At 40.6% G+C, this 19,073-nt stretch overlaps 2 protein-coding genes across 5 annotated transcripts in view; both read right to left on the reverse strand.

Moving 5' to 3' along the window:
- The window catches only part of npnta (nephronectin a), a 56,773-nt gene extending 49,172 nt beyond the window's left edge, over positions 1-7,601 (reverse strand). Inside the window, exon 1 of one of the 4 annotated variants that reach the window (XM_031752267.2) lies at positions 6,918-7,601. In XM_031752267.2, coding sequence (XP_031608127.1) covers positions 6,918-6,988 — 71 coding nt within the window. In that variant the 5' untranslated portion in view covers positions 6,989-7,601. The remainder of the gene's footprint in view (positions 1-6,917) is intronic. The other 3 variants (XM_031752268.2, XM_031752269.2, XM_031752270.2) reach the window with 3 other exon arrangements.
- A 2,857-nt stretch (positions 7,602-10,458) lies between these two features.
- Positions 10,459-19,073, reverse strand: part of gstcd (glutathione S-transferase, C-terminal domain containing) — a 51,452-nt gene continuing 42,837 nt past the window's right edge. Inside the window, exons 10-12 of the mRNA XM_031752230.2 lie at positions 19,020-19,050; positions 15,262-15,331; positions 10,459-12,778 (exon numbers count right to left, since the gene is read on the reverse strand). Coding sequence (XP_031608090.1) covers positions 12,588-12,778; positions 15,262-15,331; positions 19,020-19,050 — 292 coding nt within the window. The 3' untranslated portion in view covers positions 10,459-12,587. The remainder of the gene's footprint in view (positions 12,779-15,261; positions 15,332-19,019; positions 19,051-19,073) is intronic.

Raw genomic sequence — 19,073 nt, forward strand, 5'->3', positions numbered from 1 at the left:
TGATTTATTTTTCAAAGTGAGACACCTTCTCCCAAATAAAGCTCTTCTAACCTTGTACCAGTCTCTGCTTGAGCTTCATTTTTACTGTTACAATATTACATCATGCAGCATTTATCCTACTTACTTCAAGAGATTGGAGATTTTACAAACTTTTCACAACTCCTGTGTGATATGTTATTTATTAAAGTATGTATAATATCATATTTAGATTCAGTGTCTATCCCAATGTATCTTTCCTCTTACACGAGAGAGAGAAAAATGACTTTTGACCAAAAAAAGAAAAGAAACATAAACTTATATGTACAGGTTTTAGCATGACATGTGCAGGTCCACTGATCTGGAATGAGCTTGAAAACACTATAAAACTGTTAACATATGTCTCTGCGATTAAAAAGACTAGAACGCGACAGCTGCTACTAAAATATATTTGATTCTAAACTCTGTATGGTTGGGATTTTTCAAAATCTGAAATAAGTTTAGATTTGATATCCATGATTAAATGAATCTATACCACTAATCTATATTACTGTTTTTTAATATCAATGTATAGTATTATTTTTTGGGATGAATGTGGAGGTAGAGTGGTTAGATAGAAAGCACTACGATCTAGAAAAAAGTGCTTTAAAGTATGTGTGTGTGAATGGGTGAATGAGACATGTTGTATAGAGCAGCGGTCCCCAACCCCCGGGCCTCGGACCGGTACCGGTCCGTGAGTCGTTTGGTACCGGGCTGCGAGAGTTGAGGCTCAGGTGTGAAATGTATGGTTTTCAGGGTTTTTATCGGTTTTCAGCGTTATTCTGTTATCGTTTTTATTGTTAACTCGGTTTTCCTGGGTCTTTTCACGTGTGTTATGAATAAATCTTCTTTTTTTCGGTACCGGTACTAGTTTTATTTTGTTGTATTTATCCGCGATACCTTAAAGGCCGGTCCGTGAAAATATTGTCGGGCATAAACCGGTCCGTGGCGCAAAAAAGGTTGGGGACCGCTGGTATAGAGCACTTAAGTAGAGTAGAAAAGTGCTATGTAAGAACCAGTCCATTTATTATGTGCTGCTGTGTTGAATTAATGTTTCTGTAATTTAGGAACCTTAGAGAACAATATTTTTAGAGATAAAGGTTAGTATAATGACATTTGTATTTCATGTATATTAAGTGATGTTTGGGCCTCTATTTAAAAGCGTTTACGAAGTCTCATTTCACAAATGACTATTTCATATGTAGTTATGTCTGAAAGCTGCATTTTACTTGATTCATGAAAGTGAACAGGTTCATGGATCAACATTTTAGAGATTGTTCATTCCTCTTGTATGTATGCACAAAGACCCACAAGTGTTAATGAAAGAAAAAATAGCTGGAGCAACTGGTAGGTGGTGACATTTTCAAAAATTTTATAAATAAGTTAAAATTTGAAAATAGACCTGTAGTGTTTTTCTTTTGTTTTTGTTCTTTTTTTTTTTAAGGAGCAGGATGAGAAAATCAGTAATAAAATGCAGCCAGATAACAGAGAGAAGATGTGGGGGGAAATGATTGGCAGACTTCTTAATTTATATGGTGCACGCGACTGATTGTTTCAACTGCAAACACTGGCTAGAGTCTTCTTGCTTTCTCTGGTATTGAATAATCAATTACAGCAGATGACTGGAAGAGCATTTTTATAATGGATGGGATTCAATTTTCCATAAGCAAAAGAGCCAAGAGAAGTGGACATTTAATGGTTTTCTCTAATTCCTGTCTGACAGTCAATATATTTATGTTGTGGAATGTTGGTTTAACAAAATAAATTAAAAAGCCGCTGCAACCCCCGCCCAGCCGAAAAAAACGATATTTTCTGACATTTTGACCAAAATATTTAATCAAGAAACAGATAAATAATGTAGACAATCATTAGCTGAAGCACTATTCATTTCTGTGTGTGGATATCCAAAGGAGATAGAGGTCAATGAAATGTGAAATTAACATTATGCAAACAGCAGATAGATGATGCAACCACACACGCACAAGAAAAAAGGAAAAGGAAATGATGAACAAAAGTGCATTATGAGTATGAACTCCTGCGAGGATGGTGGGCTGTTTGTTCGGTGCAGTTGGAGCAATGATACAAGAATCTCCTGAGATGCAACAGGTTGAGGATTATTAAATTAACCATATCCCTCGAATGTTTTCTTCCTACACACTGATACAGTATATATATATGCATTAGTATAACATATTTCGTGTTCTCACTGATCTATGAATTTACTCTACAGCAGTTGTGCAATTCTACACAATCTGAACTTGAAACTGAGGGTTTAATGCAATTCATCAGCACCCTGTTTAATCATCGCAACGCCACAGCAATGTCACATTTGAACTTTTTGAAACATTCATGGGTGGCAAATTATGACTTACCACAATCAACAATGGGAACTACAGTAACACTACACAATAGAAGAGACCTTTTTTTCTCATATGTATCTTGTCCTCTGCCTTATTCTACCGAATGAAAAGCTGGCATATCAAATGGACGTGAGCATAATACCTGTATTTATTACCCTGAAGCCCTGAATAATGATCCCAAATTGCACTAAGCCTTGAAGGAACTCAAGCAGATAATTATTACCCTTCATGCATGCTGTGTGACAACTCCTCTCAAGTACAGAGTATAAGACAAGGTTGTTCCCTCAGAACATGACAGGTTGATATCCACTGTGGTGACGCCATCCTTCTTCCATTGTTTTACAAATGGATTCATAGCTGGCCAATATCCTTTTCCTGACAGCGAAGAGCTGAGTCAGTCTATGGCTCACAGAGGAGAAATATGGAGCGTGAATAATCCAGGTCCATGAACTTACATGGTCTGCATTCATAGCGATGATAATCTAATCAATCTATCATCCATCCGTGACCCCTAAAGTATGCAATGCAGGATTTCTGACTGGATTTTTATCACAAGCAACCACAGATGTTGAATTCTTCATCTGTGTTAAAGACTTGCTCGAACCTGCCGAGCTCAGATGAAAGCAGGACTTTGCGGAGTCAAAAGGAGTCTGCTGTCTTAATTAACCGCTTCAGCCAAACCTATCAGCGGCGTTATTGACTCATACCTGAAGCAAAGATTTATATTTAGAATGAGCAATTAGCCGGTTTATCCATCTGCCATTAAAGGCCTAATGGACAGTATTCACTGAGTGGCTGGAAAAAAATCAAACTCTACCACCTTTAATGATGCTATTCACAAGAGGGTGGGGTGGTTGTGGATTAGGTGGTAGACAGGGTCATCTACCAGTTAAATGGTTGGCGGTTTGATCCCTGACTTGTCCACCTTGGGCAAAGTACTGAAGCCACAGTTGCCCCCGATGTGTGTCGAGGTGTGAGTGTGAAAGTCAAAAAGTGCTGAGTACGGTGGCCCTTAGGGGATCGACTGCAACTTTAGAAAACACCAGCAAATTTTAAAAAAATGCTGCAAAAGCACACAAATAATAAAGGAAGTGATTTTGGAGGAAACACGATGCAAAGCATCGCACTGAGAGGTGCTTAACAGAAACTGAGGACTCTTCTGTGTTGTGAGGGAGAAAAAGATGAAGGTTATGTGTGTTCTGATCACATGATTATATTGTGGATGTATCCTTGTTATTAGTTGTTTGCCATTATTGTCTTCCCAAAGCTCACCTATCTTCTGTTGTGAGCTTTTCATTCACACTCTTCTGCTTATCCAAGTCAGGGTCGCAGGGAGGGGCTGGAGCGTATGCCAGCTATCATAGGGCAGGAGGCGGGTACCCTGAACAACTGTCGGAGGGCAACTGGCTTCTTTGTGTTTTTATTCAACTTCAATTGTGTTTTGTGTGCTTTTGAAGTATTTTTCTATTTGCTGGTATTTTTTTAAGTTGCAGTGTGTTTGACCTCTCAAGGCCACCGTACCTTAGGCACAGAAAAGTATAAGACAAGGCTGCAGGAATGTGTGTGAGATTAGGTGACTGAGGCTTATAGTAAGAAAGCATTAATTTACCTTTAAATTACAAATATCTATCTCAATCTTAAAATGTGATAGAGTTCACTCTTTTTTTTTCATCATTAACGCTGACTTCATTTAGCACTTTTGTTACAGCGAATTCTGTAAGGATGCACAGAAACAAGCTCAAACACTGCAAACAGTCTTCTGCAAAAAAGAAAAAGAAAAAAGTGCTTAACAGATTATTTTATCTGCTGCAACAAGTGATGTCAAACGGTCAAAGACTTCTCTTTTGTGTTAAGTATTTGCTGGTTAACAATATATACTTATGTATTTATCAATGTTAAACTGCGTTACACTGTAAAACTGGCTGTTCACACGGTCTACTGTGCTGCAGACTCTGCCTACAGAAAACAGCGGGGCTTAACCTTGCTGGAACTATTTTCTATTCTCTTCTGTTTTTGTACATTGATTGGTCCGTATACCTGAGTCATAGATACCGAAACCTTTTTTTCATTTCTTATAATTATCAAGACAAATGGTAGCAGTCTGTAAGGGTTTCACTGCCCATGGAGGACTTATTCCAATACAAAGTTTTTTTCCACTCCCACGCTGTCCTGTTTGCTTCAAGAAAATGACAAGAAGATTAAATACCAGGTGGAGCAGTCATATGAGTAATAACAGAAAGTCTGCATCAGCTGTATTCTCTTACTGCAAGCTTTTTAATTTCACATATGTCATGTTAGGTGTGACGGCGTTAGTTCAATCCAGGTTTCTTACAAAATGTAGCAAGAGGACTCTTTTTTTATCATTTCACTAGAACGCATTAAAGACAATGCCCCACTCTTTTTCACGTTCATTGACATGTACAGCAGCAAACACTGGGAAACCTCCTGCTGAACTCCTGATACAGGATGAATCCACCAGTGTTTTCACACTTATTTTCAAACCGTGGAAGCCTGAATGTGCGTCTGATGTTACAATACCAACATAACCTGGCACCAGTCCATGCCTTTGGATTATTACTGAGGAGGTCTGGTATGTGCTGCGTGAGACTTCACAGTTTAGTGACATCACTGGGGAAGTATATCCTCTTTTGTATGTTTTGCCTTTCGCTTCGGCACTCTCCTCTGCTGTATGACATGTTCCCGAGCGCTTGTGCAGAATAGAAAAGTGGCAATAAAAACAGTTTTTAGAGACAGAAAGGCAGGTAAACACATTATGCGCAGCTACAGGAGACCAAAATTATCTTGCCAATGATGCCCGTGAAGGACCCTTCAGGACTAGATGGATAAGCCTGTTAGGAACGCTCTCTAAAAGGTAATACGTGAGGAAGACTAGGTAATAAATGGGTTTTTTGCTTGCGTTCGGTCTCAGGGGGTATTTTCTCAATGAATTAATATTGAAGCGGGGACTCAGGCCAGAGTTTATACCCATAAAAATTGGCAAATTATGGCCATGGTGACGAGCCACTCCATCAGCAGGGATGTTAATAATGTACAATATGCTGCTGCTAGGTTAAAGTAAATGATTATTACACCAAGGAAATATGTGAGCTAAAGTAAAAGCCCTCCACATCTCATCAGACCATAACGTGTCAAACAGACATTAGCCACAGTGATTGAAAGAAGAAAAATCTCCTAAATAAAAATATTATATGTGCTGGCAAATACTGAAATCTACCACTCTGCATTATTCTCTGTCCTCTCTTTTATTCTGTCTCGCACACAGACACCCTTTTAGCCATGCAGAAACCTTTGATATTCCAAATTGCTTTTTTTTTCCTCAATACTTTTTGAACATAGACGAAAAGTGAATTGAAAGAGCTCAGGAGGGGGAAGGAGAGAGAGAAAAACGGCTACACTTCAAATGTCAAAATCTATTATCAAGCAGGTGGAATGGCAGTTAGTCTGACAGAGCCTTGTGAAACGCATGCATACTGTTTCAGTAACAATTACCTCCAATAAGCTTAAAAGTTTTTCATTTATTTGAACAAACGCTGAACACGGGAGAGGATTCGGCTTTGGAGCTCAGCCTGGCTGACAGAGATACATGAGGAAAAATAAAGTACTTGGCAGCATTCTCTGCTGGAGATGTAGGAAATTTGGCAGTAGCACTTTGTTTGTGTAACTCTCACCATTTGGACGGACTTCAGTCCAGCTTTTTTACTTGAGCTCCAGAAATCTATCTCAATATGACAAAAAATAAGAGATGGAAAATGATTTTTTCTCTTCTTCACACGGTTAAGATTCTCTCTAATAAATGATCAGAGACAAGGAGCAAATAAGTATCCTGACTGATGGAATTACTGTGGTTCAAAGGGTTAGACCCATTACAACTTAATATGCGTGGCTGTTTTTTTCTAAAAGAAGAAGAAGAAGAAGAAGAAACAGCCACTATCCATCACGCCAAACTCAGATTCACCTATAGGCAGATGGAAATCTCGGACACGTGCATTCTTTGGCTTCTGGCACGTCTTCACACACTTCGTGGGATTCGTGTTTGAACATGATCGCCGGGCAATGTGCTGTCACATCACTTTATAATCAGCCTGACGTCTGAACAAGGCGAGAGCCGCTTGTCGAGATGTGATTTTTTTTTTTTTTTTTTTTTTTTTGCAAATGTAAAAAGCGCTTGTACTACAAAAGAATCCACGCTCAGAGGCGCAAAAATCCAAGACGCGTTGGTGTGCACTTGGATTCATTGTTGAATGAAAATAAAAGTTGTGATCGTGAAATTAAAAAAATAAATAAATAAAGCGAAGACGCTTGATATGATTCGACACTCACTTTCACGGGAGCAACATGTTTTCAGTTTTGGAGAGCTTCAAATAATCTACACCAGCTCGCAAGCAAAGTGTCGCCTCGAAGCGAAGGCGCAGTTTTCACACAATCAGCTCGTATATTGATGGATCACATTCTGACGGGTTCTTTATCAAAATCAGCTTTATCGCACAAAAAGCCTTCGTTTCTCAGCCTGCGTGACCCTACCTGCCATCGAAGTCTGCACTTGCTCCAAAGCTGCAGCTGCACAGCAACATCAACTTTATCCATAATTCCATGATTTCGGGAGTTACGCGCCCACGCTGTTTGCAATTCTCCGTAAATCCAGAATCACCGGGTGGGAAACTGTGGAGTAAACAGCGGCACAACAACAACAAACACACAGTTTGTTTCCTCCTGGAGGTGCGCGGGCAGGAGAGGTCTGACGGCGTCCTTCAGACTGTTCATCTGAGATATTCAGGAGGAGAGAGAAGGCAGCCCGATGCCTGGAAACAGAGTGACTCTGTTGAGTGTACGCGCGTGTGTGTGTGGAGCGGGACGCACTCTGCCGGGAAGAGCGCGCACAGCCGCCCCTTACCCACTCATCACCCCACCCCACCCTCTCTCTTCTTTCCTACCCTCACAAGTTCAGGCAGCGGGCTCTCAACCAACAGCACCCACTGCAGTCTGACCTTCGCTCGCTGCAGTCTCAACAGAGCCGTGGTGTGCAGCCACTCAGCTGCGGGACCTTAACGAGAAAGAAGAGGCTCCACGTGTGGCTCCGTTACACGCTGTGGAAAATGCCTTAATGAACCTGCTGAGACACGCAGGTGTATTGTTGGCCACCCAGGTAGATGTTGCTCACGCAGCAAAGACAAAGCAGTCAAAATTACTGAGGGCTCAGACTCGGGGTATAAAAAGAAAGCTGCGCAAAATAGAAAATCAGTGGTTTGATAAAGTTTGAGGCGCACGCGCACTCAACAGGTAGAAATACTTAAAAAACAACCTTAATATGTATAATTTTTGTAAACAAACACAAGTGGATGCATTTAATCAAAACAGCGCTTACAACTACCGACTGTTTCTGTTTTCTCAACAAGCCAAAAAGCTTTTCTGAACGACACTGCGCATGCGTAATTGCTGTCTTTCTATTCTTTCACGAGAGGATCTTGTTAGACCTCATCACCTGTCTGATTCCTAAGCGGCACTCCACATTCAAAGTCTCCTGAACTGCGCTTCCTGTTTGGGTGCAGAATGATGAAGGCGGCCTCATTTCGTGATGTGACAGCTTTCTGTCAGTGAACCAAACAGGGAGAGTGCCCGGGTAGCCTAACAGCCTTCTGGAGCACGCGATGAATGACGGGAAGGTTCATGTGATTACTGCTAGTAGTTCACAGTCGCTTTTGATTCATGCAACCCTTCGCCTTCACTGACTGAGTAATGAATCTGTGGCGGCACCCAGGTCTGACCTCAGCTGGTCGCAGAAAGGCCGGTGTCCCGGTTTGTGTATAATTAGACTATCAATCACAGTATTGACTTGACTGTAAGAATGTGATTCCTTGTGTTATTATTGCATTTAAATATGAGCAATGGGTTATGCCGATCACAAGGCCCCTCGTCTCATTACTGGTAATATTCATATGTTGTGGAAAACTGAGACACTGTGGATTTTAAAGGGTCAGTTACACAGTGCGTCTGTGTTTGTTAGCAGGAGTATACTCAGGATGTGTGGGATTATTTTTAATGGACATTTTACCAGATGTGGTGCTCAGCCCAACTTAGAAGTTATGTGTTGAGTTCCATTACTGTGCAAAGGTCTTAGGCCACCCCTCATTTCTTTATATTTTGCTTCCAAGAGGCCAGAGTGTCTTGTAATATTTTGAAGTGATCTTATACAACAGCTCTCCAGGCTTTCTTTCAAAGTTTATCTTCAGACATTTTTCAGTCCAAGTCCTTGTACTTGACAACTTTCAGAGGAATTTTTTGTTTTTACTTGTTTTTTAGTTGTTTAACGCTGACTTATTAATCACCCACACATTAAACAAGGATGTATCTGATCCATTTAAAGTTCATTGAACCCTCATCAGAAATGGTCTCAGTGGAAGAGTGGCTGCCAAGAAGTCTTTCTTAAAGAAGGGAAACGGGAAGAAAAGGCTGAAGTATGCCAAATTACACAAGAACTGGACTAAAAATCAGTGACAACAGGATTTATGGAGTGATGGATCCAAATTTGAAATTTATGGCTCAAATCAGTATCAATATTTATGCAGGTCAGGAGAGGTACAACAGTGAGTGTCTGCAGGCATCTGTAAAACACAACGGCGGCTCCATCATGGTCTGGAGCTGCGTTTCAGCCAGTGGTGTGGGAGATCTTGTCAAAACTGATGGAATTATGAACATGTGGGTACAGTCAAATTTTGATCCACCACGAACACCATCTGGAAGGCGTGTGATTGACAAGAGCTTTATTTTTAAGCATGATAGTGATCCCAAACACACCATCAAAGCAGTAAAAGTATACCTGGATAGAAAAAACACACAATGAAACACGATCAGTTATAGATTGGCCTCCCCAGAGCCCAGACCTCGACTCAATCACTCTGGGATCATCTTGATGGAAATCAGAACAAAAAGGCAGCCAACATCCAATAACAGCTTTGAATGTCCTTCAAGAAGCGAACTATTCTGAAGGAGAACTATTCCTGAAGACGATTAAAGAAATTATAATATTCACTGAGAGAGTTCAGGCTGTGTTGAAGAATAAAGCTGGTCATACCAAATATCGACTTTCAAAGTTGTTAGAATTGTATATTTTTCCCTTTTACACTGTATCTCCATGTATTTTTGCACGTTTCAATAAGTCCCTGACCCATTTCCCACTTTCCTAGCAAAACAAAGAAATGAGAGTTGACTCAAGCAGGGGCGTCATTTCCAGGGGGGTTAGGGAGGTTATGACCCGCCCAATAATCAGACCCAACCAATATAACCTCCCCAATAAAATTATGAATTATCTTGCATAAATAGGCTGTTTATTTTCTTTAATCATTTCAGGTATTACTAGCAAAATAGTTGCATGTTTAATCATCTGGGAATTTACCCAGATTTATTTATTTATTTAGACAGAGATCTTGACGCCCCCCCAATGTTCAGCACAAAGTTACGCCGATGGACTCAAGACTTTTGCACAGTATTGTAGCTCCAGATTTGGATCTAAGATGCAGTTGTTCATTTCAAGAGGAATGACATCTCCAACTATATGGGCAACATGCTACGAATGGTGCAAACCAAGCAGTGCACTTCACAGCAATCAGCACCCTTTAAATTAAAGATTTACCAAATTTCGTGTTTGTTTAAAATCACTGAACAAAAAAAAGACTCTAGGCATCACCATATTCCAGAAATTATACTAAAGCGACAGACTAATCTTAATTTACTGCAACTGTCCGCCCCCCAAAAAAGAGAAAAAAAACCCAGACACATCTATGTGTGTGATTTGGGTGAACTCGGTCTTCAAACAAGCTCCTGGGGAGAGTGAGTCATTGTTGCATTTTAAACAGGCTGTGCCACGGCAGATACAAAGTAGAAAATAAATGCTGAACCTGAAAGCAAGCATGGAAATCCTAGGTGACAATGTGACAAGTAGCACGGGAAGCACAAGAGAATAGATTACAGGATTATTAGGGTGTGCAAAATAACAGCAGCTGAGCCCTACCAGGCGACCAAAAAGGAAACACTATACATAATTAACTGCCAGTATTGTGGACACCAATAATTAAACTCAGTGCTGTTTATTAGAAAATTATGCAAGTCAACTGAAACACATTTTATAGTTCACACAGGTAAAATATAAAAGAGAGAGTGAGATATTTAAGATCACAGAGGACACAGGAAAAATCCCTTTGTACCTCTTTCACATGGACTCGTTATGACTGGCTGCTGTGTTAACCCAAGACACATAAACAAGGTCAGTGTTTGTCAAAGAGGATAATTGACACCAACAGAGAGTGTACCCAAATATGGAGCAGTGAGCTGTTGTGGGCAACCAGCCACAAACTCTGCAGCATAATGAAATAGAAAACTATTGGCAAAAACGCAAGAAATGAGCTGAATTTTTAATTAACTAATAAGGTGAAGTTAGCAAAACAACTCCAGCTCCATCATTTCCTGAAAGAGCCCCCCCCCCGAAAAACCCCTCAAATCATCATCCAATGGTTAAAATTCTAAACCCAATTTAAGTATAAAATTATGCTCTAAATCTCATTATTAGCAACTACATAAAGAAAACACCTCCGATTACATAGCAATAACCTATGCATACAACTTCTGTGTAGTCGCAGGTTATTTTACTCACATGTAGTTGACTTTTGTATCGAGGTCAGTCCTCTAATTACGCAAATAAAAAATGCATTTAGCTAAATATGTGAGCGAATCTGTAATGCATTCGCAGAAAGGTTTCAGGAGGTGAATCATTAGAAAAGAGCGTCTCTGCATTTAGATGAAAATGAGCCAATAACAGCTCATCTGTTTAATCCAAGCAAAGAATCCACTGTTACTGTTCTGTTGTGTTTACTTTAAGTCAACTGCCTTCACCCTCTGTATTCTCCTTCCGATGCACACTTTGAGTAGTGCCACTGTTCCCCTCTTTTGTATGTATATGAATTTCTGTAATGTGCACTTGTGCGGCGCCACAAGCATGAACAGGGAGTAGACTTCTGAAATAATTCCGATCCTTGGAAGGAGCTGTGTCTGTGGCCATTCACCTCGGGATAGATTGACTCTGCTGACTGAATTCAGATGAGCCTGACGTCTGTGAGGCCTGCATCTGTCTCACATCTATCCCTTCAGTGGGAGTGGGAAAAACTGGCTCCTTGGCTACCTCCCCAGATTTCTCAAGCAGCTGCATCAGACTGTCAAAGGTGACAACACTGGAGTTTTTTCTTCTTTTTTTCCAGAGAAACACACGATGAGTTTCAGATGCAAGACTCAGAGCTTAAGGTGCCTCACTGTGTCTACAGTTACCGGGACTGGAAATACGGAGCGCGCTGTGTGATTTCCAGTTACGAGGCTCTGAACACCGCGCGTCTAATCAAGCGCGCTGACCTTTTCACCAGCTTCATAAAATATTCATTACTGCTGAAAGTATTCCAGAATGCATACCATACTCGCATTGCTTTTTTATGAGGAATAATCAGGTTCCTCTGTAGAACCATGACAAATGCCACACTGTATATTACCCGATGTGACTCGAGTTTAAATCCACCTCTGACTGTCTCTCGCAAGAAAAAAGAAAACAACAAACAGAAGAAACGTAGGTGAGATGACAGCGAGGCGATTCCTCACCTCGTCTTTAAATGCGCACGAGCTGTTAGCATTGAATTTCTTGTGTTAATCAGAAGTAGCTGACTGCTGAGCGCTATCCCAGAAGGCTGTATACAGACTATTTGCAAAAACAGCATGAGGACGTATGTCATACTTCATTCACAATATGGGTGTGCCAAGTCCTGCTGGTTCTGTGTGCGCTGACAGCTTGAGTCACGCAGTTTAGGCAAAGATAAAACATAGCACTGCAGTCGGGGAGAGGCTTGAGCACTTTTGCTGCATCTAAGCGGCAGATGATCAGGGCTCTTTAACTAAAGTGTGTAACTCTCGGGGGGGTGGGGTTTAATGGCATGGTTGCTTTAACGTTTAGCCTGAAAGAAACTTTAAGATGACCTTTGACAGTACAGAAACAATAAACATGTATTTTCTGCAGTTAAAACTGAGCTTGTAAAAAAACATAAATAAAGTAAATTGTTGAGGGTGGTTGAAAAAAACATTCGTGATACAGCCAGAAGCCGGATAGTTTATCAAACCCTGACAATGCTAAAGACGTTCTGCTGTACACCAGAGAATCAAGCGCTAATTATGCACTGCCTCTTCCAGTCGGCCAGCGGTGACTTCCAGTCCACTCTTCTGCAGCGGCCTTCCCACCAGCATGTTGTTCTTTGGTGAGCAGCTTTCAGGCTCCATAGTCATTACTCGAACCGAATACCCATGAGTCTCTGCTGCCCATGACCGATCCAAGTCTACCAAGCCCATACACTGTTTACCTGCAGAAGAAAAAAAAGGATCCAAATATTATTATTATTGTTTTATAATCAGACAATAAAAAATACTTTTACTTAAAGTGACCAATATGTAAAAAACAATATTTTATTTTAATATTAACGCTGCCCCCTCAGTTCACGCACTGACTGAAACATGTCATTTTATCTCATCTCCCAGATGGATCAGTCACAGTGGAGGAAAACCAGGCTGGTAACCTCCTTGCAACTGGGGGAAAAAAAAGAATCAGTCGTTGCACTGAATCTTTCACATTTGGTGACCAATTGCTGTCTAATTTATAAATGCATAGAGACTGCCTACATGCTGCAATCAATGTGATAAGCACAGCTCATCTGTGACATCTCTTTGCAATACAGGACTCGACTCACCTGGTTGCAGAATGACTGTATTTTGTACTGCTCTAATAAAAGCAAGGTTGCTTAGCACCTGTGACATTTCTGAATTTCCTGTTTCACACCTCTGAGGTTCTGAATGTAAGTGACTAATATGAATTTATGTATATGCAGACTGCAGATTTTCAAGAGTATATCACCGTGCCAACTTGACTTGATTCTAATGCAAACTAATAGTAGACTGTCTCCGTCTTATTGCAGTTTTATCGCCACCTCTACGCACCGAAAGATGGCAATTGACTGCAAGTAGTGGCAGACCCGGTCTTAGGAGCAACTTTTTCAAAGGCAATAAGGTTGCAAGTTCATTGCACACTGCAGCAAGAACTTTGGCAACTTCGTTCCAACTTGCTGCCCCTCACAGGACAGAAACTTTTCGGTGGCCATAGTCAGCGTTTTGTGTGTGAGCGATGACCCCACACAGTTTCACAACATTTAATCTATTAGTTTGAGTTTTTTTCACACAAATGTTCCTCCCTTAATGTTATTTATATGAACATAATTTCTTTGTCTGTGTGCGTTTAAGTACACAAAGTGAAGATTTCCCATTTTTAAATAGTGAAAGTCTGCATTTAAACATTAATGCATTGGTGGTGGCATGAATCACTTCACCGCTCACGCCACAGACTGGACCTGGAGCTGGACTCCAAACAGACTTTTACACTCCATTTGTGTTATTATGACTGCGTTGCTAATTAGGTAACTACTCACTTAAAATTTAGGCAATAAAAACCACTCGTTTACAAAAAGATAACAGATTGGCTCTTTTACTTTGACACAAGAGTGTCTTTATTTTTTTGAGGAAACATTTGCATAAAGACATCTGATTCCTCCAGGATCAAATGTCTCCATCCAGGAAGCAGGAGGGATCACCGATGTGTCTGATGAGCATAACGATGAAGTCAATCATATCCCACAGTCACCAGATCTCAACCTGATTAAACACCCATAGATGTGTGACACAGTGTTCTCCACTGCCACCATCCAACCACCACAAGACTTATTTGGGGACCAACGGTGTTCAATGCCTTTATTGCTCTAAAGCTGTACTGCCTTATATACCATTTCTGCATATTTTCAATATTTGTGTGTCAGAAGACAGATACATGGATTATCCTGCCTCGTCTGTTAGGATTTCCTTAAAAACACAAACTTCAAATGTAATTTAGCAGTGTGTGGAAGCAGGTGGCAGACACACTACACGTGAGCCTTGCTCCGCCGTGTTGCCTCGACGGCTGCAGTCTTACCAGCAAGCTCAAGAGAGACGAGATCACACATAGTTAGAAAATGTTAGTGGGAGAGGTTGAGCCCTGTTAACTGATATAGAGAAGAAACTAGTGTGACAGGTGGTGTCAGGTACATATGAAAAGGCTTCACGCTGACGAGACTTTGGGGAGCCTTCTCGGAAGCTTTGATAAACTGGAGAGCTATCAGGGTGAAGAGAGTCCTCAACATAATGAAACCCTGTAGAGTGAAGCTTCAGCAGGGGCCTGGAGGTTTCTGACAAAACATTTCCCTCTGAATCTGACAACACTGATCTAGCAGCTGTTCGCCGCAGCTGTTTTGTCACTCTGTACAAATCTCTGCTCTAACATGGTTCTCACATCTTGAAAGTCTAGACTTTTTAAGGAACCCGCAGCAGTGCGGCTACCGAACAGTGTAAGTGTATGAAGAAAGTATGTCAAAGGATATTACAATGAAAAGGAACATGTTGCTGTGCTTGTGTCCATTACACTGGACTTCATTAGTCAGTACCATCATGGAGGCGTCAGACTGGTTCCAGCTAGTTTACATATTTATTCTGTGGTAGCGCAACGACTTCAACATCCTCCAAAATGATTTGAACAAAGTAATATAGAAAAAAATATTCAGGAACATTGGAGCTGTTTCAAAGGCAAAGTGTGGTCCCAGCAAATACTGATGATTTGATTTTAAATTATTTTTGATAATAATACTCGATGCTGTGTCTCTATGTGCAGCAGTTACCAGATACAGCTAAGAATGTTTAGCCTAAAAAACGAATAAAGGACTGAACATGAATAATAGCTCAGGTCTAAAGAGAAGATTGCAAACAGCACCAATGAGTCTCCTGTCTGGCGGAAGCTGGACAGCCGTCTGGTCTGCGAAGCGACAGAGGATCATGTGTTCCTGAAACAAAGACAAAAAACGAGTACAGTTACTGCTCACTTATTGTTACGTGGATGTGGTGCAAGTGATCTGTTCATCATTGCATTAAGATCAAGCATATCTGAAAATGTCTACACACTGTATAAAAGTTTAACTAATACCGTTGTAGGTTATTTGTATTGATTCATCCTTATTTTTCTCCATGTCCTTGCCTTGCTTACAGCAGTGGAGCCAAACTTGGCGAGCTTTAGCTTCAAGGTAAAAAAACCCAAACATTCTCACTTGAGTATCGCATGGCTCAAAATTTCTATGTATGCAGCTCTGAGCACACAATGTACTACACAACATGACACACTATATATTACACAATGGAGCTGATTTGTTTGGGATTTCCAAAGCCAGATAAAGATCAGAGTAATATCACATTAAAGTATCTTTGTAAATATACAAATGTGCTTTAAGAAAAATCCAATTATTCTCAAACTGGCCGCAGTTAAGAAGCGGTACAAACTTTACGGCCACATCCAATAATTTTAGTTTAGTTTTGATAGTTGGTTGTTCAAACCCAACCTGCAGTAACTCTGAATCCTAAAGATGCACCACAGGTTGAAAATACCGTACTACTGGAGCAACCTTAAATATCAGATGTTTTATCTTAAAAGGTTGATAAATAACAGGTACTCTGAGCTGCTCCCTTATTTCCCCAGGGGTCGCCACAGTGGATGAATCCAGATGTTTGATTTGGCACAGATTTGATGCCAGGTGCCCTTCCTGACGCAGCACCTCCCATTTATTCAGGCTTTGGACCAGCGCTATGAGTGCACTAGCTTGTGTCTTCTGCTCTTGAACCAGAGATCTTTTGTGTCTGAGGTGAATGTGTTAAACGTTACTCTTAAGATATAAGCATCTCCGGAAACTCTCCAGGCCGGATGAACCAGGTGATTTGCTTCAAACCAAAGGAGAAATGGCCATTTGTTTGTCTGCCGTCACTCAGCGAAAACACAAAAACTACTCTGCCAATGAATGAATGAAACTTGTCCAGAAAAGTGGAGCACGGGCAAAGCAAGTACTCAGGAGCAGATCCAAAATGGAGCGACAGGGCATTGGCCATTGGGGAATGGACTGAAGTGTCTGAGTGTCCTTTCAGAGTGAGAGCTATGTCTGACTTCCATACACTGGTTTGTGAAAGATTTCCCTTGGATGAATTTTTTAAAAAGTCTTCAAATTGGGCACTTATGTTCATTTGTTCAGATGAATTGATAATATTTTGGCAGTCAACAGTTAAGGTTACTGTGACCTCACAAAGCTTTGACTATAACTCAAACAATCATACACGGGAATTATGATGACAATGATACATTATTATGCATGTATGTACCACAGGATAACATTCAGAACTGATGAAATTTTATATCTAAAAGTTCAAAGGTCAAGTCTGCAAGCGCAGCAAACCACCCTGACTGGTTTGCAGAACTATATACCGTAGCCGTGAGGCAGTAATTCTAGTTTCTACCTTATGGTTCATGGAACAAGTGATTCATGAGAGCGTTAAGTCAGCTGAAACTTGCCTCCACTTTAATTGGTTCTATTCTTCACTCTGCGGGGTCGGCGCTGAATGCAAGGCCATGGAACAGGTGCTTAAAGCTTGTGTGAGCACCAATATCTCACACCATTAGCCCTTTATTCCAGTGATACACTATTTGTCATTGTGCTGTCATTCTGTTTAACTACTGTAGTTCGGAAAGAACAACTCTGGTTCTGCTATAAAACAAGCGAACGCAGCTTTTATTTCGGTGACTGTTGTCTGGGACATTGCCTGGGATGTCTGGTGCGGAGGGGGCACAGAAACAGAAAGCACTGGGGTTCCCTACCTTGAGCCCAAATAAATAACAAATGCCAAACATGTTTGTTGAAAGGAAAACCAAGGAGGGAGGCCGAGGAGATTTGGAGCTCAGGTTTAAAGTGGAGGATAATGTGTCTGCTGGTATAAACAGAATATAGATTTCTCCTGCTGGGTGGCTGCATGTTTAGCTTCTTCCTTATTGTGTTTTTTTTCCCCCTCTCAGTCAGCTTTTTGGAAAAATCTGAACTCAGTATCACGTAACACTGTAATTGCTCAGTGTCTTCTAAATATAATACTATGTTTTGTGCCTCTCGGGCCATGTAAAAAAAAAAAAAAATCTGATTCTTGTAGTGCACAAAGAAGTTAAAGGTGGTCCAATGTTGTGACATGTCAACTCTTGAGGTTGCTATGGTTAGGACCTGCAGCTTCTTCTGCACAGATTTTCCCCAGGGGCCCTGACAGGTCCCATATATCATCGCGGGATAGGCCCTCCCGGAGCACAGTGGCATGTCTGTGCCGAGTGATAAGGGAAGTGACTTGGGAATCTTTGTTCGCGAGACACTGATAAGCGCAGAGATCTCATCAATTCTTCTAAGTTTCTGATAAAATAAAGATTTTCATCCAGTTTTATGAATGAATTGGAAGAGTTGTTAGATTTTTGTTGCCTTTAGACTGGGTGGATAAAAGTCAAACCTTTTAAAGCTGTACACACAGTAAGTGTACATTGATGCAGTGTATGTAAACGAGATATGACAAAAACTGAACCAACTCACACTAAGTTTGGCTTGCTCCTAAAGTATGAACCATTCAAAGATAATATAGGAAATCATTTGTTAAATCCTACCCTAACCTACTGAGTCTTCAAAAGCAAAGACTTTTCCCCAAATTTAATACTGCAACACTTTCAAATTAGTAATTTGAAAGTTGCTAGTAATTGCTAGTGAGTCGTTCCTAAATGTAATCTCAATAATGAATATACAAATAGACTTTATACAAAAATTCCATGTCTATTTACACAATGCCACAGTCTTCCCAGGAGCAGATGTCCCTGCAAATTCCCCCTAAAGGTTAGACCGTATAATGCTTTCACAGAGCTTGTAAAGATAGCCAAGAGCTAGACTCTACAGATCTTGGTTAGTGTGTTATGTTAAGGTTCATGACAGTCCATTTAGAAAAAGACTACAAACAGCATGGCTTGCTTATAAGGGAAACATGCCAGCATGGCTTAGCTTTGCCACAGGACCTTGGCACCTTGCGGCCATTGAGTCAAACATGAACTCCTCTGTTTACCAAAGTATTTCAGAGTCAAATGTGAGGCCATCTGTCCAACAGCTAAAGCTTCGTCGAAAATGGGTCATGCAACATGACAATGATCCCAAACACAGCAGCGAATGTGCAACAGAATGGCTGCAAAAGGAAAGAATCAAAGTTTAGCAATGACCCCGTCAACGTTCAGACTTGAACTTGATTGAAACGCTGTGGTTGATGAAACGATCTTAAGAGAGCTGTGCACTGCAAAACTCAATGAACCAAAGCAACGCTCTAAAGAAGAGTGACCCACAATTCCTCCCCTTCAATGTGAGACACTGATAAAGCCATAAAGACAACGATTACTTCAAGTTATTGCCACTAAAGGTGGTTCTACAAGCTACTAAATCATACTTAATTTTTCACATAGTGCTTCTTTCATTTTGGGTCTGCTTTTTCTCATATAAATAAGGACACAGTGTAATATGTGCACAGAGTCCTGTGAAAACATTGTTTTTCACATGACCTGCATCTGACACTTTCCTTGTAAAAAGTTGCTGTAAATCTGTAATCTGTATTAAACACAATAAAGAGAATTAATCATATTTAAAATCATACCTTAGATGTGAGAGTATCTTGGAACCTTTTGCTGTAAAAGAAAAGAAAAAAAAG

The sequence above is a fragment of the Oreochromis aureus genome, linkage group 6, assembly GCF_013358895.1.
Source record: "Oreochromis aureus strain Israel breed Guangdong linkage group 6, ZZ_aureus, whole genome shotgun sequence".
Classification (NCBI taxonomy): domain Eukaryota; kingdom Metazoa; phylum Chordata; class Actinopteri; order Cichliformes; family Cichlidae; genus Oreochromis; species Oreochromis aureus.